This window comes from Fusarium venenatum, assembly GCF_020744135.1.
Source record: "Fusarium venenatum strain MPI-CAGE-CH-0201 chromosome Unknown EDB82scaffold_1, whole genome shotgun sequence".
In the NCBI taxonomy this organism is placed as follows: Eukaryota; Fungi; Ascomycota; class Sordariomycetes; order Hypocreales; family Nectriaceae; genus Fusarium; species Fusarium venenatum.
In genome coordinates this window covers 5,227,612-5,246,328 of record NW_027072129.1, presented here as the reverse complement: position 1 = coordinate 5,246,328, position 18,717 = coordinate 5,227,612, and the positions used below count along the sequence as shown (strand labels likewise).

Genomic DNA, 18,717 nt, shown 5'->3' with positions numbered 1-18,717 from the left:
CTTCACAACAGTTACAAAACAGGGCAGAATGCTTGAAATAGAACGGCGTAAGTACGCTGTGGATCTTTGCCAGGTCTAGGTCCGAAACCCGGACAATCAAATATCCGACACGTCACATACTGTTTCATACCAAGCTTGCAAAGACACCATGAACATCATCATCGCCACAACATGGAAGCTTCACTGCCTTATCACGAACCCTCGATAACGACCATTGCCATACTTTCAAGCTTTGTACTTCTTCTGAATTTAATTAATCATGGTCTTGATAAAATTGCCTACTGTGGCCTGATTGGCCAGGTCGCGATAGGGATAGCTTGGGGTACGCCAGGAGCAAAATGGCTATCTCACGATGTTGAAAGTGCTGTGGTGCAACTGGGATACCTTGGTCTGATTCTTCTAGTATTTGAAGGTAAACTTCACTTTCTGACCAACATATCACCCACTAACCCATTTCCTAGGAGGTCTTTCAACTTCTTTCAAATCCCTAAAAGCCAACCTCGGCCTCTCATCTGCCGTTGCCACGACTGGAATTTTACTTCCTATCGGCTTCTCCTTCGCAGTCATGTCTATGCTTAACGCAACTCCCCTTCAAGCCTTTGCAGCAGGCGCCGCGCTTTGCTCTACAAGTCTCGGCACAACATTCACCATCCTTGGCTCAAGCGGCCTTTCTTCGACACGTCTCGGCGTTGTCTTAACTAGTGCTGCTATGATGGATGATGTCGTTGGTCTTATCATGGTACAGGTTATCTCTAACCTCGGTGGCGATTCTTTCGACGCTGTTACTGTTGTTAGACCCATTGCTGTCTCTCTGGCTTTTGCAATTGTGATTCCTATCATTTGCAGATTTATCGTTGTGCCAGTTACCCTCCGCCTCAACTCTTACCGTGTGGCAAACTCATCTTCCGTGTCTTCGAAGCTTTTTGGTATGAAACCAACTGCGTTTGTTATTCATACGGGCTATCTTCTTGGTGTGGTAATTGGAGCAACTTTCGCTGGTACTTCAAGTCTCTTGGCCGCTTACATCGCTGGTGCGAGCATTAGTTGGTGGGACTCTGAAGTACCTCACTTGAAGCTGGATACCGATAGTCCTACAGTCGCAGAACCTGAAGAGACTCTCACAACCGATCATCAGACTGGAGAAGGGCCTTCTTTTCAAACACCCTCACCCAAGATTATGGAAGGCGGCTCAGGTGCTGAGGTCTTTCGCCATTATTTTGAGCCTCCCCTACAACGACTTCTCAAGCCATTTTTCTTTGTAAGTCCACCAACCTTTATATCACAAACACATTCTAACAATATAGGCATCCATTGGCTTTTCCGTCCCCATCACTGAACTGTTCACAGGGCCCACGGTCTGGCGAGGTGTCATCTACACGATTCTAATGATAATTGCAAAACTCGCATGCGGACTGTGGCTTATTTCCTTCACCAGTCCTTTCCAGGCCCTCGTTCGACCTGTTCGAAAGATTGTGCCTACGCTCAAAAAATCTTCAAAGATTCTGACAACTGGTGCTCAATGCACAGATAGCTCAGCACGAGAAGGGTCCAGTAGTTCTACGCAACAGAGTCAAGAGCGCGACAGTGTTCCTCTTCAGTCACTAGCAGACACTGATACATCCCAGGTCTCTCCTCATACACGCAACTCAACACCGAAGCCTGAAAAGGCGCTTTCACTCTACCCAGCGTGTATAGTCGGGATTGGCATGGTAGCTAGAGGAGAGATCGGTTATTTGATTTCTGCACTGGCTGAGAGCAAGGGTATCTTTGGGCGTTCAGAGAACGGTCAATCATCTGAAATTTTTCTCATCGTCACCTGGGCCATCACACTTTGTACATTGGCAGGTCCGATTTGCGTGGGACTCATTACGAAACGCGTTAGGAGACTAGAATATGGAAGCAAAAAGGCGAAAGGCGAAAGTAAGAGAAATGTTCTAGGGGCTTGGGGAGTCAGTTAGATATTTACATTGCTATTTATAGATCTTTTTCATAGCCTCAGGGTAGATTACAACGAGACACGAGCTGATGGCGAAGGTCCAACACCCAAAACTTCCCTGTTTAAACCAACCCAAGACGATGTCTCTATAGTACCGTCCATAGAACCGTGGCCCGAGCTATTCCTCATTTTATTCAACGCCTGAAAGCCACCTCGAATACTATCAGCTTCATAGCCCTTGGCACGAAACACACTTGTCGCAACACGAGCACTGTCTCCGTCATAACAAGTGAACAAGATCCTTCTTCCTTGGAGGAGGGACTGAAGTTCTTGTCCAGGTTTCCTGAATGTATCTTCAAGACTCTTCCATAGAGTTTCCAAAAGCTTGGCGTCAGAGAAGGGGCTCGGTGTGTTGTCATTTACAAATGGCATGTTGACGGCACCAGGAAGATGGAAGTTGCTGAAATCTTGAGACTGTCGTAGATCGATAATCGTTGTATCCTGTCTCGAACGGAGAATGTTGTGTAGATAAACTGTACTCACCGATGCACTCTTGGGGTCAGCAAGCACCATGTCGAGAAGAGCGCCTCTATCAACGTCGAAAAATGCATCAATAGCTTCAGAAGCTGTTCTCTCCCACTTCTCGTCGTACCGATAAAGGTCGACTTTCAAAAGGTCCTATATATTGTTAGACAAAGGACTTCATCTTTCTTGATCACATACCTCATTCTTGATGGAAGGAAAGTAGCTTTCTCCGAGCTTATCAAAGTACTCGCTTATGTACTGGTATGGCAAATCGCAGCATAGAAACACACAGTTGATAGTTCCATCTGGTCCAGCCAGATCCGAAAGAGAACCTTCAGCCTTGCGTTTCTCGATGAGCTGAAACATTCCTGTCAAGTTGAATCCAGAAGATGGGCCACAGACGATTCCGTTACGACATAAATCCAGGGACATGGAGAATGAGTTGTGTGAGTCGACCTCTTCGATGTGGTCAACTGATTTCTTCCATGGAAATTGAACAGGAGCCATCAGTGCGAATGATCTTGGGCCAGGGACTCGATCGCCAGGTGCTGTACATACACTACAAAAACAATTATTAATGAGTCCTTCGGGTACGCATGTTTGCTCGATTAATACCTACCCGAGTCGATACACCGAAGGCTTGGCTTCTTTAAAGTATGTGCCAAGGCCGGTCATAGTACCTTGACTCTGTTAACAGCTAACTGCAGAGATGATGACCAGTTCAACTTACCTGAAGTTCCCATTCCCGCACAGATCAAGTTGATTTCTGGTAATTGTGCATGAATCTGCGGGCCTGTCCACTTGACGTGTGCGTTCCAGTTCTGGTATACGTTAGTCCTCAAGCCGATGCTCGATTTGTTAACGACTTACCAGATTGTTTTCATATTGATTAGGGTTGATGACAGTCTCATCCGAATCCTGGGCGAGCCTCTGAGCTGCTCTGATACCACCACGTTCGTCAAGGGGCTCAGGTTGAGATGGGCCTCCAAAGAGTGTACTAAGGTAACATGTCAGCACTTTGGCCCACCCATGGCTTCAGTAACGTGAACGGCTCACATATCGATTCCAAAGAATTGCATGAGTTGAAGTTTCGTTGCGCTCGTCTTGTTACTCAAGAATGCTCGCACATCATCGATGCCATGAATAGCCCTTGAAATTAACGACATGGACAAAACAGTCGAACCTGAACTGTATTCAACAACTGCCTTAGTTTTCCCCGGAACTACACAGGTATTTAGTAAGTTTAAAGCTAAGATCCATATTAGAAAGGTACAAAGATACGCAGAATTGTTCTCTTGCCTGGCATGGCTTTGACATTGTTCGCAGGATGCATAGTCATCATCTTGGCATAGATGCGCACTCCATCCTGGCGATAAGGGTTAAGAGAGTCTGGGATCTCGACTAGTGGAAGAGGTGGTGCTGATTCAGGGTCGAAGTAACTCTTGATAGAGTCTTGTCCCTTGTATACGTTCAGGGGGTTGGGACTAGCCATGCTGAAACAAATTTGTGGCTTGGAGACTGGATTGAGTCGACAGGCATAAGGACAGAACCTCGAAGTTGAAGGAGTAATATAGCCGCTATATAAGTGATTCTGGGTGAGCCTTTTTCTTGTCAGCCTTCTTGGTTTGCTTCGGCTGTGTGCAGACATAGGATGTGTGGCGACCCTTGTCTTCGGGTAGTCAGCAAACGTTCTTCCTCAAAGAGAGTCGCATACCAATCAACACAGCTACAACCCACACTTGAGATTTTCATGGTACTAAGATCATCGTATTCCTGGTGAGAGCGAAGTGGATGCTGGAAACAGTCTGGCCAAAGGGAATGGGGTCTCGTAATGGCAACTCAGTGACCTCCTAATGATCGACAGACTTTTGTTTTAGTTCAGTGGAATATTCTGGCTCAGAGATACCCTTGCCAGGACAATTAGGTTGTTCAAGTATCATGTATGAAGCTCGTGGTGGTGTGTTTAACCATCAAGGTGATTTCCATAAGGAGCAAGTAGATAAATGAGTACCAAAGAATACGTACGCATGTGTATGTAAATAAGAGTAACTTTTAACAGTTGATTCATCTCGACTACTCATATAACCCAGGCTAATAACAATGACTAATTTTGTGAGTCCCTGCAGTAGAGGACCCTGATAGATTTTGGACAAGGAGGTTCACGGTGGAGATGCTAGTCAAGTTTTTCCAAAACTAGATCTACTAGTTTAATGGTTTCTAGAAGAACCTTGATGAACTAGGGGCTGTTTCCCCTTGCAAAACCCTAACCACGCTGCAGCATGTTGCAATCGAGTTTTATATTCCGGCCAGAAAGGTTCTCGCCATATTTGTCGATCCTTACGTATGTAATTTGAGGAGGAAAACTAGAGTCTCAGTCTGGGGAGAAAGTCTCGGCATCAAGGTAGGTTGAAACTTGTGGTTGGGTTAAAAGAGAGTTGACACTCCAAAGAGGTCAGTCGTTGACTGCCAAACGTTTTAAGCGTGTGTCCAAAATACGATAGACAATGGCAAACACCAACAACTCAGATAACAATGTTGTCATGGGTCGTGATATAGGTTCAGCAAACACTATTTTTGACGAAACAGGATCTGAGAACGGCAAGACCCATCAGTTCAATGAGCAGACGAACTATGTCCCCAAGAGAGCCATCATTACAGTATGCTGTGACAACCCACCAGAGGAGCTAACAAGCTGACATATGCTACAGATATTTCTCGCATGTGCAACCGTCGACTTGTTAGCATTGATGGACCAGACAATGTTAGCTACGAGTCTGTACATCATTGGAAATGCCTTGGGCTCAACAGCTCAGGTGTCATGGATAGCCAGCGGATATTTCATGTAAGCGATATCATTGCGACACTGGACGCCCGTTAACAACTACAGCACTTCAACAGTTGGACAGCTCATGTATGGAAGACTATCAGATATCTGGTCTCGTAAGATAATCCTTCTTGTAGGCCTTGCTATCTTCTTCATCGGATCACTGGCCTCTTCTTTAGCAGAGTCAGTGCTGCAACTCGCCATCTTTCGCGCTTTCACTGGTATTGGAGGGGGCGGTCTCATGACTGTCGCACAGTTGATAGTTAGTGACGTGGTTCCTTTGCGAGAAAGGGGAAAGTATCAAGGTATTCTGGTAAGACACTCGAAGCACATTTGTGGCAAAGAAGACTGACGGGTTTCCTTATCAGGGCGCTGTGGTTGCGATCGCCAATGGTATTGGACCTGTCGTGGGAGGTGCACTCTCATCCAGTTCAGAAGATTCATGGCGATGGATCTTTAGAATGCAATTACCTTTGACCCTTCTGACGACCATATGTGTACTTTTCTTCATGCCATTGAAAGGCGTGCAAGGAGACTGGAAACTGTAAGTGCTTGTGACGAATATGAAATGCAACTTAACTAACATGGAACACAGAAAACTCAAGGCTGTGGATTTCTTGGGCATCTTCCTCGCCCTCGCTGGCATGACTGTTGTTATTCTAGGCTTGACGTGGGGAGGAAAAGAATATGCTTGGAACTCGTCGCAAGTGATATCGACTCTGGTAATAGGAACAGCAGTGTCCATTGCGTTTATGCTCTGGCAGTGGAAGGGCCCCAAGTACCCATTAATACCACGCAAGTATCTCAAACACCTATTGAAACAACTTCTGACGAATATTAGTGCACATATTTAGGTCAAAGATCGTCAACGGCGCATGTCTCACCATGGCTATCAACGGCTGGAACTTTGTCATGCAAGTCTACTACATACCATTATTCTACCAACTCGTCTACGGTTACTCGGCTACCAAAGCCGGAGCAATGCTTTTGCCAATCACACTGCTCCAGACCGCCAGCAGTACCCTCTCAGGCCTCATCGTCCACTGGGTCGGTCGGTACCGTGAATGTATACTTTTCGGCTGGTTGTGTTGGGCTGTTGGTCTTGGCCTCATGTCAACTCTTGACGAGAAAACAGGTGTGGACAAACAGATCGGTTATTCTGTACTCATTGGTATCGGAGTGGGCAATACGCTGCAGCCGTAAGTAGGGGGGTTCGTGATGTTTGAATGGTATCAGAAAGGGCTCACAAGAACAATAGTGCGCTCATTGCTACGCAAGCTGGTGTTGATAGGCGTGACATGGCAGTTGTCACCTCATTTCGCAAGTGAGTGGTTGATGGCAAACATAACACAAGAGTGAAGTTGACATATGTAATAGTTTCGTCAGAAACCTGGGTGCAACACTAGGACTTGCAGTTTGCGGTACAGTCTTGTATGCTGCACCATGTGTCAAGAATGAGCAATCGCTAATTGAATGGCTGTAGGAACAATGTCCTCGCCGATTCACTATCCTCCCTCAACCTGGGCGACCACGAATCAAAGACCTTACTGGGGAACCCTCAATCCTTCCTCGATACCGTTTCGTCAAATGAAGCAAAGAGAATTCGATCAGTTCTCATCCCAGCTTATAGACAAGGATTCCGCATAATCTTCGTCATCGGCGCGGGTGCAGCCAGTCTCGCATTTATCCTGGCATTTATTCTCATGCCACAAGTCAACCTTACTAGATCGGATGACTCGAGACTGAAAGAAGAAGGTCGTAGAGCCTATGAAGAGAAAAAGGCCCAAGACACGAGTTAGGTGGGCATGACGCCAGATGTGCGTGCTTTGGCGGGAAAGAATTGTGGGCTTTGGACTACCCTGATTGTCTCACTCCAGATCGAGGTTCAAGTACAGGACATTGGGCGCCAGCAATAACAGTTTGTTTATTTTATTTGACAATTTCTGCCAACATAGTGATGTGAGATGAACAAAAGAATTGCCTGTTGGGAACCTTCCAAGATGGAAGGCCTAGCAAACACGGGATTCAGGATGAGCAGTACCCCTGTGAAAGCCGCTGTCGAAATCCTGATGGTGTCTTCGGCCTTGATTATCATTGGATGGCCCTGCCGCTTGGTCCTATTTGGTGACTTCTTGGCCTAGATGTTCAATGTTTAAGCGTAGAACAACCCCCTAGTTCCCTGCGATAACAGCTAGAACTGTTGCTAACGTAACATGACGATCACTTGACAAGTCTATAACAGCCAACCGCAAATACCGGAGAGCATGGCCTATGTTCAGCTGGGTTAGGTATGAAGATGAATCTCTGCATCTTATAGATGAGGGCTCAGTGGTCGCTCGTTTCTCTCATTGTGTCGCTGGCAACATCGATACCCCCTTTTAGCTCTCGTGTGAATGCATGCGATCTACTCTAACGCAGTCCATTCCTTTCAGTTTTGCAGTCGTAGACCTTTTGGGCTATAATCACAAATCACTTATTCTTGCACTCTTTTGAACAATGCCTGCTCCAGGCTCAAGTTACAATCGTCCTATTCTCCCCGCTCCCTCAAATTCAGAACCCCAAATGCACATTTCCCATACTCTACTACCTCGTCCACCACGAATTGGTGTCTCGGTCGCCTGCGAAACTCGTCGAAGACGCAAAACTCGAGTACAGCACCCACGACTGATAAGTTGTATGTTTACTCTAACTGATATTACAGTGCAACGGGAATCGACCACGATGTGCGAAATGCCACACAAATGGAATACCATGTACCTACGCCTTGCCTTTAAAGGACCACGAGCTACGACAGCAGATCAGGACCTTGGAGGCGGAACAAGAGGTTAACGGAAAACTCATAGAGCTTCTGCGATCGAGAAATGCTGGTGAAGCGAGCCTTGTACTCAATCTGCTCCGGCAGAATACTAGCGTTCGAAACATCCTACGCCAGATCGAGCTTGGGGACATGCTGTGTAATTTGTCTCACCAAGCTAGTCACGGCTATTCTTAACGGAAAAGTTCCTCGCAATGCATACATATCTATCCAACATTGTTGGTTTTTATCACCTCATCAAGTGCTTACAAAATTGACTTTCAAGCGGTCAACTCACTCCTCACGCCATCCTACGATAACTTCCACTATGCTCTTATGTAGCAACCACCAACCACCTACGTCGCATTCAGATCAGTATCTCAATGGATTGGATCAACCCTTCATATCTTGGAGAGTGCTGTAAGAGGCAATTGTGGAGTTTTGGCAGCCATACAGTATCCTGAGGGCCTTGACCTGGCTCAAGATGTCTCAAATCTAAGAAGTTGCACGATTACTCTATCATGGTTGACATGAGCCACCATGACCATCAAGAGAACCTTACCAGCGCCGCATCCCTCATCAAGCTGTATCACAAGTGAAGTATCACGATTGAGGCGGGGATCGTCCAGACCAATGGCAATTACCGCTATCTTGCATGGACTGTGTCAACGAAGGCATCGATGTGTTACGGGCTGAGGTTGAGAAAAGCACAAAATACCAGATATTAGCTACTTACAACATAACACGTTAAGGCGACTCGGGGAAACAATGGCACTTGAATGGGTAGTTTTACTATTGTGTAGATTTGCAACTAAGCAAAACACAGGTGTTCAAGCAAGATATGCAATGGAGCTTCCTGTTTCTTTAAAGTTAAATAGCACAGGTACATTAAATAAACCCACAATCTTAATTTCCTCCTCTAGTATTCTACGCTCCTGACTCGATGTGATTAAGTTGACACTTCAACCTTGTTCATACTTTTACCAAACCTGTATACTGCTCATCAGGCATCGGATATACCTACCGTTATGTCGTCAAAATTATGCCAGAAATAAAGAACATCACCATTGTTGTTGTCGCCGTTATCGTCATTATCATTACCGTCATCGTCAGCGTTGCTACTCAGTGCCTGTAACTACTAGCCCGCGCAGCCGTAGCCTTGTGATTTATACAAAAGGTCTTGATGCCCAAAAGACTTCCCACTGGTCAGGATCGTAAGAGTTCATGGGCCCGGGAACTTGACCTGTCTGGTAGACGAGCTTATAGAAATGGTGGTATGTCCGTATCCTTGCCAAAAACGTGGTGACCATGGGAGGATTTGCGCGATGAAAGCGAAGAGGGAAGCCTCTGTGTTTAGCTTCGGCTAATGCTTTTATGGTCTCCAAATAGTTATCACCAAAGATATGGAAACGAAGCTCCACAGGGATTAGCGAACCATTTCGGATGAACTCTGCAGTGATCATGTTCGAGCGTTTCGAAATAGCTTCCTCAATAGGCAAAGCATCGTATCCATCTGTAGTGCTAACCTGGTGGCCGTGCTCGACGAGTTTCCTGATTATCTTACAGTTCTCCGCCTCATCGTCATCAATGTGGTTGAGATAGTGGAGAGCTGTTGCGCCGCGGTTATCCAATATGGTGTTAAGGTTGGCAACAACGGACTCGTGTTCTAGTAGCGACTCGACTAGACCGGCATCGCCGTGACTCGCGGCTTGATGAAGAGCATGAACGCCGCATCCAGTATGGGTGACAAATTCCGCACCGGCATGGATGAGGAGCTGTATGGTATCCCAGTCACCCCCCAAGATGGCAAAGTAAAGGGGGTTTGCTCCGTGCTCCAGGGTCCATCTAGTAACTTCCTCCTGAACACCTTCAAGACAAATTATGCTAGCTTCGACGTTTACCTCCACGATATCGCAAGAAAATGCACCAACTTCGACACGGACGCGGCGATTTACGTCATCGCCTCGTTCGAGCAGAAGAGAGACAATGTTCTTGTGGCCCAGGTAGGAGGCCCAATGGATAGCAGTGGTTTGGTCGCTTTCCAAGGGATCGCGGATATCAATATCGGCCCCAGCGTCGAGAGATCTTCTGACCCCTTCCAAGCTACAGAGCTTTACCGACCTCAAGAGTGCAGACGATTCGTTGTTTCGCACGTCGGTGCGGTATATCTGTTTAATGAGGAGGTTGTAAAGGGTCTTGCAAGTTCTAGCAAGGCTCAGCGCATCCTTGTATCTCTGCAAGGGATTGAAGTATGGCTCAGGTTCGGTGTCGGCCCAAAACCAAGGTGCGGGCTTCTCACATTCATGGTTCATCTTAAGCATGTTGTCAACGATGGAGGAGATGATCTCCGGGGGTATCCTCAGGAAGGTGCGAGGCATATTAATGACTGTGTAAGTATGGACAGACATCTTGCTGTATAGGTAGGAGTTGTCAAAAAGTTTAGTAATAACAAGTAGATATACCCAAACTCGAGGTACTAGGAATGTCAACAATCTTGTTGATAGTAGTAGGATATGTGTGTGCAAGTCTTGATTCCTTGAACACGGCAATGATGTAGATTACCAATGGGTTTCGCTGTGGTTTAAAATGTGTTTGGTATTCGGGTGCGTGAAGATTAATGCGATGTCTGATGTGTAATGGATTGATGCCAAAGACCGAGGGATTGTGGGAGAGCAGGCTGCTTCTTATACGACTGAAAGGGTTCGTCTCTCGTAAACGTTTTGTTTGCAAAATGGGCGTGGGTTCTTCAAATGGCCGCAACATGCAAACTCAAATCACGATTTGCTCCATAGCAACAACAATCTTGGCTTGTCTGATATGTTTAAATATTGTTCATAAAATGTGCGCACTGCAATTTGAGACTGTTTGGCTTCTCTACGGTCTGAGGTTCATATTTTAACATTTAACAATCCGCTCAGTCAAGACTCTATTGCTGTCAGGTATCCACAAATCATTTGCAAGCTTTTCCATGAGATACAATTTGTAGGCAGGTAACGACAGAAAGTGAACATTGTACATGTGTTCATACAAACAATGCGAGTCTAGATGATCGCCTGGACATGGACAGCAGCATATCTATATAGATGCCTATCGCAGACACCCTGTTAACAATCACCAATCACGGTTATCGATTTCCGGTATGGTGTAGTGGCTAACATTTCGCGCTCTCATAACCTGAGAGATCAGTACCGCGGAGCCCAGGGTTCGATTCCCTGTACCGGAGTTAATTTTTGCCGCTCTCGACTCTGTTGAGTACCTTATTCTTTTTGGGTTTTCATTCTACAGATGTAAGTTTATCATCTGTCGATTGGCATAGCGTAACTCTCACTATATTCGCGATGCCTGCTTGCTGCAGCGACTTAAAATTGAATCTGATGCTTCAAGAACAAACTTTCTGGCAAGGGTAAAACTCTATTGTGCAAGCATTTCGAGAGAAAGGCAGCTCTCATCACTTCTAGCATCATGCGGATAGAGTTGAATAACTTCGCTCGAACTAAGAGAGAAATATCACAACGATCTAGATCGCACCTTGATATATCTGCTGCCCATCAATTATAGTCCGGCCGGGTAAAGACTCGGATCCGGAAGTGGGGCCGGTGTTTGCACATAGAAACGGAGACATTGAACCGTGAGAAGAGTGGTTGATGACGTTGAAAAGATGGTAGAATTGGTACTTCCTTATCGATAAAGCTATAGAATAAAACATCATAGTATCACAACTGTTACGTTGGGCGGTTGTGCAGGTAGTTCAAAGAAATGACATCAATGACTAGTCCAGTGCATTCAAAGTGCTAGCTAACTCTATCCATACAATTACTAGAAATGGCATTATCAGATCATCAGCTGAAGAAGAACAACACTTACAAATCATACCATGGAACACCATCTTTCTATCTATTAACAAAGACAATATTGAATACTCCAAGGCGGATGGAGCTTTCGGAGACGGGTTGATTACAAAGATTATTGTAACAATCGTGGTCCAATGTGGGACCTCCCACTCGATCCATACAAGGTAGCGTAGCCTCGGATTAGAAATCTAAACTGGGGGACCTTATGAATAATTGATCCAGTCCATTTCATTCCCCAGACCAACAAGCCCCTCATTATACGACATAAGTACTGTACTGTAACCATATTCAAGGTTAACATCTTCTACACTACCCATTCTTATAAAAGTCACACCATCCCCTCTCTCCCCACCTCCACTCACTCACTCACTCACTCCACAAACACCAAACATTAATGACAACACGCATTGCCAAACTAGGCAAACAATTCGTCAACATGGCTCAAAAGATCAAGACCGACATCACCCTCTACACCACCAACACTCCCAATGGCATCAAGCCCTCCATTCTGCTTGAGGAGCTCAACCTTGAGTACAAGGTAAACCAAATCACTCACTTTGCAGCAACACAGCCCAGCGTCTAACAAAACTCAGGTGCACGCCATCAAGATGACCGAGAATGAGCAAAAGGAAGAGTGGTTCCTCAAGATCAACCCCAACGGTCGCATCCCTGCTCTCACCGACACACTCGACGGCAAGCAGATTCGTGTTTTTGAGAGTGGTGCTATGCTGCAGTACCTCGTTGATCGCTATGACAAGGATCACAAGTTCTCTTTCCCTCAAGGCTCTGCTGAGCATTGGGAGATGACCAGCTGGCTTATGTGGCAGATGGGTGGTCTTGGTCCCATGCAGGGCCAAGCCAACCACTTCAAGCGTATGTTTTCCCCTCTGATTTCCCAGATGTCCAGTCCTAACACGTCACTCAGGCTACGCTCCTGAGAAGATTGAGTACGGTATCAACCGCTACACCAACGAGACCCGTCGTCTGTACCGCACTCTCGACACTCATCTCTCCAAGCAAGCATCCGGCTACATTGTCGGCGACAAGGTGACCATTGCCGACATCTCCATCTGGGGCTGGGTAGCCTCTGCCAGTAAGTCTCTTGCATTTTATACAGCATCTCACATACTGACGCGACTCAACAGAGTGGGCTGGCGTCGACTTGTCCGAGTTCCCTCATCTGGAGAAGTGGCTCTACAAGCTCCTCGAGCGTCCTGGCTTCGAAGCCGGTCGCCACGTTCCTACCCCTCACAGTGCTTTTGATCTGAACAAGCTATCTGAGGAGGAGCTGGAAGAGAAGGCCACCGGAGCCAAGAACTGGGTGCAGGCCGGTATGAAGGATGATGCTAAGAAATGAACTAATGAGAACATAAAAGTCGAATAATTACAGAAGTCATAATACATACATTTTTTTTTCAACCCATTTACTGTATTTCATGGCGCAATGTGGTCATCACTTCTTAACAACAGCCAGCTTGCTTCGCACAGGCACATTCTCCTGTCTTCCAACCTCGGGGAATCCCTCAACCTTGACTCCCTTGCGGAAGATAACACAATGCGTCGAGCCTCCAAAATGGAACATGCCTGTCTCCTGGCCCTTCTTTACATGATCTCCCTCCTTGACCGTAATCTCACAGGTGCTCACCTCATCCATACCGATACCGACAAATGCTAGCAATCCAATAGCCGGCTCATCCGCCTCGATGATAATGATGGCTCTCGTGGCCAGAGCGCTCAAGTACCCCTGACTCTGCGATAGTCCCGCGGACGAAATCTCCGTGGATCCGGGCTCTCCTACACCTTCGAAGAGAGGCTCGCTAAAGTACGTGCCATCCTGGACGAAAGCGCGCACGATCTTCCCGGAGACGGGAGTATGCCAGCGGTGGTAGGACAGGGCGGAGAGGAAGGCCTGGTAGATCGTTCCACCGGCGAACTTCTCAGCTAGAGGGTCATGGGCGAGCATATCAAGGATGGAGTAGGGTTGTCCCTTTGCGAAGAAGCGGTCGCGAAGCTTGACGTCGTGTTCGATGTTGTACACACGGGACTCACAACAGTTGGCGATGACAAGATCATCATCAGGAGATGCTACAGGACGAGCGTCGTCACGGATCTTGCGGGTGAAGAAGTCTAAGCTTGTTAGTAAACTGCAGGACTTCATCGACGATGAACAGATCACTTACCATCCCATGACTTGTAACCATAGTATTTAGCTGAAGAGTCGCAGATAAACATGTCTTCAAACCTCATGTCTGTACCATTCGGCTTGTTGGCAACCTCGACAAGATCATGGATGCCAGTCGGGCCAAACCAGCCTTGAGTGTGATCTCCCAAGACCTTTGCCGAGTCAGGCGTCTATAAAGAGTCGGCTTCAATCCATATATCTCGCGTATAAATGACATACCATAAGATACTTTCCCCAGTGATTGAGAACCTTTTTAAGCATCCGGTTCACATCAGGGTCCAAGAACGCAGCATAACCACTAAATACTAATCAGCCTCATCCTCACCTCTCTAGTCTGTCAGTGAAGACTCACCTGGGCGTTCCCATAGGGTAATCGAAAATAGCACAAAGTGGTACTCCAACCATCCCCACACTCTCAGCCGCATCCGTCCACTCTGGCGCCGTGCTAAAGATATGGTTCAGCACCTGCAGCATGTGCTGATAGTCGCGTAGCTGCGGTGTGCCTGTGGGATCATTGTCGTAAGGATGCTTCTGAGGGATCTCTTCAAACATCTGCACAAAGTACATATACACGCGGGGCGTCGTCTCAATGAACTCCTTGAACTCTTTGAGGACAGGGGTGAGTTCTTTGGGATTCTCATCTGCGTGTTTTGTCACGCGACGCATGTACTCCCTGTGCACACGATGGTCGGCTGGGAGCCATGCACCAGGCCTTGAAGCTTTGTTAGCTGTTATTATAGGTGAGTAGGAAGTGAGTCACTCATACTTGTGAATCCTGTGCTTTTTTGGGATATTATGGTGGTCTCCGTGTTGATGAACCATTTTTGCTGCAGTGTCTTTAGTGACAATGAGACTCAAGAACAGGTCAATTGCCAAGACAGAGATGCTCTCACTATATATAAACATTTCCTTCTCTCTCTACGTTATATCCATTACTGCTGAAATACGATTGTGCTACGTCAGCATCTCGATGATGCAAACCACTTAGACAATACTCCACCCCCGGGCATTGCCGTGCTGTAACCCCTCTTCCGACGTACCCGTTTAGTTATAAAGTGCCGTTATCCGTATTCAATTACTTGATATCTTTCGTTTGCTTTGGCAAGAATGCAAGGCGCATTGCTTTATCCAATTGTTGTGCCGATCTCCCGAACTTCCAAGGCCAATTGACAAATAAATAATGATGACGTTGTGGGCGTTCTATCTATTTTGAGACCTAAACCTCCAACTCATTATAGTTTGTATTACCTTGGAAGTTGTCGTTTAAGATTTTTCACAGTAGATATTACTCAACACCAATCAAAATGTATTCATCAAGGTTTTATCCTGGTTTGCCATTGACATGAACACTTGTACAGATAACCACTATCCAGATCGCAGATATCGTAACACAACCGCAAACCAATGTAGCATCATCATTCATCACGCATTTGGACACAATCATACTTTTAATGTTTTGTTATTCGTCCGCTTCAACTCTCAATCTCCAAAACATCCTGTCAAGATCCCCCTCGGAAGTCTGGCTATATAACAAGCACTGGCCCACGCCAGCCAGTGTTGCCAGACTCTCACTGCAAGTCTGAAGAATGTCGCCATCAAGAAACCGCCGTCTATCAATCCGCTCCGTTTGTACCCCTCCTCTTTGGGCAGAAAAATAACAGGAAACACCACTTCAGCGGCAAAGCCGCAATCAGTTACCAAAAGACAAGGCAAGAAGCTCGAACGCCGGGGGATTAAATAAGATAATGAAGGACTCCGGAAAAGACATGTGTGTGCCTTTGCTTCACCAGACTCAGGCAGCTCACCGAATGAGCCCGTCACGTCGGTGAATGCATGAACTTTCCTCTATTGGATATATGTCGTGGTGACAAGGTCGCTGCTGTCTTTTGTTCGGGTTGACGTGGAACAGATCGCTTATAAAAAATTGTTCAACAAAGGGAATGAAAGGTGCGTCGCTAACCAGGTGGTGGGCTGGTTTGGTATGATATGGTGTAACACAATGGCTGAATGTAAATAATTCGAAAAAGAAATTCGTTGCATCGTAAAGTTTTGTCAAGCACTGGCGGTAAGGAGTGGGTATTTCAAAATCGTGGTTGAATCGACAATCGACGAGACCGAGTCTACATGACCACACAGCAGCCGCAACCGCCCTTGCTGTCGTCGTCGGCAGGTTGTTGACGTTGAGGTTGTTGTTGTTGTTGCTGCTGCACAGGTTGTTCGGTGGATTGCTCCTCTTTTGGCTGTTCTTGTCCTGGCCCGTTGGGTGAAAGAGGTGCATTGGGCGACATGGGTGTCCTTGGACTTGGGAGAGGACTGTTGGTGGGCTTGTCCGAGATCCTAGGCATTGTAGAATAACCTCCAGCACGTTGTGTAGGACTCTTTGGCTCCAACTTGAGTGGCCACTCACCCCCAGCCTGGCCTTCTTCCTTCTCTTTCGAGTCGGTCTCGTCTCCGGACCTATTCTCATGGTGTTCCTTGCCCAAGGCGTTGTCGTTGAGGGGTCGGAAATCTTTGTCGTAGACATCGCCGAATTTACCCTCTTTCTCCCACTTCTCTTGCTGTAGGCGTCGCGCCACGGTTGGGAGAAGCTGCTGATCAGGAGGAAGTCGAGGATCAGGCTTGTAAGAGTTGATCATCCATGGAGGGTCACCTTCAGGTGCCTTATTCCCAGGTGACAACTCTCCAGATCGAGTTGTAGGTCGCGTGGCGTTTGAGATACTATTTCCAACAGAACCAGACCTTGTCTTTGGCCTGTTCGTTCCAGTCCCTGTCTTGGAAGGTGCAGAGGTCTTTCGTGGACCGTTCGCGTTCTTCTTGGGTGAAGGATTGTCGGTAGCGGTTCGTTTCGGTGCGGGCAAGCTACTATTATTGAAGTTGCTGTTGATCGACATGGCGTCGGAGCCCTTCATCATGTGCGCGCTGCCGGGTCGCGCCTTTTCATATGTCAAAGTCCGTTCATTTTCGGGGCTCGAGCTTGTCTTTCTCGAAGCGATGGATTCTCGCTCAAAACGATCGATACTGATGGGCACTGGACTAACCTTGGCAACCGGAATGCGAGAACCTCCCTTATGGCTGTTTGCATGGAAGTAAGCATTGTTTTCCTCCTCGGCAATCTCCTCTGGAGTTCTCAAATCCCAGGATTCGCCTCCGATCTCGGGACTTCGCGAATCGACAGCTGTGGAGTTCTTTCGAGATCTTGTCTCGGATGTATCTGTGCCTCGGCGCATAGCACTACGGCTACGGTCTCGATCGCCTCGTCGTTGCTTGCTTTGGTTACGGGATCTTGGAATGTAGATTCCTGCAGCCTGAAGCTCCTCGCTTTCTATCTTTGCCAGCTTATCACGATGGATCCATTTGGAGCCCTCATCAGGCGGTTGATCGATAGGTACAGCATTGCGGCTGTATTCGTCCTCGGTCTCATGGGGACCATACTCCTGTTCCCAAGAGCTGCCATTCAAGGCTGGGCTCGTCTGGGACTCGGCAATGTGACGACCTCCGGCACCGTCGACGGAGTTATGGAGCTTTGTACTCGAAAGATTATCGTGGGAGTTTACTTTGCGACCAACTCTATCCATACCAGAGTGGTAAGAGTTGGAGTTACCATTCTGGGTAGTGAAATGGTTCTTTTGGGAAAAGGCATGGTTGGTCATGTCGTTATCATAGTCCTAGCCAGCCAATCGTCAGCAACTTGCCCTTGCAACCTCGATAGCAGCAGACAGCATCCTGAGACGCAAAACTCCATACCTCTTTCTGGGACATGCTGTATCCCCATGAGTCTGCTTGGCCATGACTGCTGCGCGGTGGGGTAATATTCTCGGTCGAGGTCGGGGCTGGAGCCATTGTCGCCGTGTAGATGGCGCCCGCGACCGTTGAGGACTGATTTAGCGGATTGTAGGGCGGTAAAAGAAGGTATGTATTGTGATGCTGATCTAGATAGAAGGAGGAAAATGTCGTGGTCAATGACGCAGGATTTCGGAGTAGTAGCTGTTAGCCAAAGTAAAGGCAGTGTTTATAGGACGCAATCGGTACTGCGTAGATTGATCGAAGCGGCTAACGAGGGGATCCGGTAAAAGGTAAAGGGGTGGAGAGATCGTGATGAAGAAGAGATAAGATAACTTTTTGGTAGAGGGAATACTTGTTGAAGGAGAGCGTCGACGGCCAGCGATACTAACTATTGAAAGATATCGTCGTCTCTAAGATATCATTCTTTTGTGAATCGAGGCGCGTCGGGCTCCGAGAGAGCTTTACAAAGAGAAAGAGAAGGCAGGACAGGCAGACAGTCGAGACAGAAAGACAAGGACAAGGCGAGAGATTTCCCATGAGGGGGCTGGCCTGTGCTGGGGAATTAACACTGTGTTGTGCACTAACAACCTTCGCTGCACGGCCCCTCACCCGGGCGGGCTAGATCCCCTGGAAGCCCCTGTAACGGACTCAGCGAGCTCTAAGTGGACACTGACGGAAATACAGCAGAGAACGGGCAGGGATTGTCGAGCAAGTGGCTTAAGATGGGATATGAAATTTGAATGATGGAGAGACATTCTGCACAAGGCAGGTTAGAGCGTGTCTTGCGCCTGATGTTGGGTTATTGTGAAAATGGCATTTACA

General features: G+C 47.2%; 7 protein-coding genes and 1 non-coding gene across 8 annotated transcripts; 4 read left to right on the top strand and 4 right to left on the bottom strand.

Annotated features, from left to right (window-relative positions):
* Positions 1-8: 8 nt before the first annotated feature.
* On the top strand, positions 9-2,226 carry EDB82DRAFT_487023 (Sodium/hydrogen exchanger family-domain-containing protein). Its single transcript, XM_025730451.2, has 3 exons — positions 9-412; positions 462-1,258; positions 1,305-2,226. The coding sequence occupies exons 1-3, from the start codon at positions 172-174 to the stop codon at positions 1,956-1,958; spliced, it is 1,692 nt and encodes a 563-aa protein (XP_025589575.1). The 5' UTR covers positions 9-171; the 3' UTR covers positions 1,959-2,226.
* EDB82DRAFT_550895 (tryptophan synthase beta subunit-like PLP-dependent enzyme) lies at positions 1,672-3,953 on the bottom strand (the record flags this gene model as incomplete). Its single annotated transcript, XM_025730452.2, has 7 exons — positions 1,672-2,614; positions 2,660-3,020; positions 3,081-3,141; positions 3,192-3,282; positions 3,332-3,458; positions 3,518-3,683; positions 3,743-3,953. The coding sequence occupies 7 exons, from the start codon at positions 3,951-3,953 to the stop codon at positions 2,006-2,008; spliced, it is 1,626 nt and encodes a 541-aa protein (XP_025589576.1). The 3' UTR covers positions 1,672-2,005.
* A 1,048-nt stretch (positions 3,954-5,001) lies between these two features.
* EDB82DRAFT_543443 (major facilitator superfamily domain-containing protein) lies at positions 5,002-7,084 on the top strand (the record flags this gene model as incomplete). Its single annotated transcript, XM_065609377.1, has 8 exons — positions 5,002-5,118; positions 5,170-5,303; positions 5,349-5,598; positions 5,654-5,829; positions 5,881-6,080; positions 6,127-6,484; positions 6,663-6,716; positions 6,769-7,084. 8 exons carry the CDS (start codon positions 5,002-5,004, stop codon positions 7,082-7,084), a joined length of 1,605 nt encoding a protein of 534 aa, XP_065465607.1.
* Positions 7,085-9,245: 2,161 nt separating this feature from the next.
* Positions 9,246-10,487, bottom strand: EDB82DRAFT_520534 (ankyrin repeat-containing domain protein; the record flags this gene model as incomplete). Its single annotated transcript, XM_025730456.1, has 1 exon — positions 9,246-10,487. One exon carries the CDS (start codon positions 10,485-10,487, stop codon positions 9,246-9,248), a length of 1,242 nt encoding a protein of 413 aa, XP_025589579.1.
* A 725-nt stretch (positions 10,488-11,212) lies between these two features.
* On the top strand, positions 11,213-11,302 carry EDB82DRAFT_t57. Its single transcript has one exon. It is a non-coding gene; the product is annotated as a tRNA-Glu (tRNA).
* A 534-nt stretch (positions 11,303-11,836) lies between these two features.
* EDB82DRAFT_487018 (glutathione S-transferase) lies at positions 11,837-13,337 on the top strand. The gene is made up of 4 exons (XM_025730457.2): positions 11,837-12,468; positions 12,524-12,803; positions 12,856-13,023; positions 13,076-13,337. The coding sequence occupies exons 1-4, from the start codon at positions 12,325-12,327 to the stop codon at positions 13,285-13,287; spliced, it is 804 nt and encodes a 267-aa protein (XP_025589580.2). The 5' UTR covers positions 11,837-12,324; the 3' UTR covers positions 13,288-13,337.
* On the bottom strand, positions 13,338-15,082 carry EDB82DRAFT_487016 (Phophatidylserine decarboxylase-domain-containing protein). The gene is made up of 5 exons (XM_025730458.2): positions 14,879-15,082; positions 14,465-14,824; positions 14,332-14,410; positions 14,111-14,282; positions 13,338-14,057 (listed from the first exon to the last, which is right to left on the bottom strand). The coding sequence occupies exons 1-5, from the start codon at positions 15,016-15,018 to the stop codon at positions 13,384-13,386; spliced, it is 1,425 nt and encodes a 474-aa protein (XP_025589581.2). The 5' UTR covers positions 15,019-15,082; the 3' UTR covers positions 13,338-13,383.
* A 1,150-nt stretch (positions 15,083-16,232) lies between these two features.
* On the bottom strand, positions 16,233-17,952 carry EDB82DRAFT_520531 (uncharacterized protein; the record flags this gene model as incomplete). Its single annotated transcript, XM_065609068.1, has 2 exons — positions 16,233-17,777; positions 17,857-17,952. 2 exons carry the CDS (start codon positions 17,950-17,952, stop codon positions 16,233-16,235), a joined length of 1,641 nt encoding a protein of 546 aa, XP_065465606.1.
* Positions 17,953-18,717: the final 765 nt, after the last annotated feature.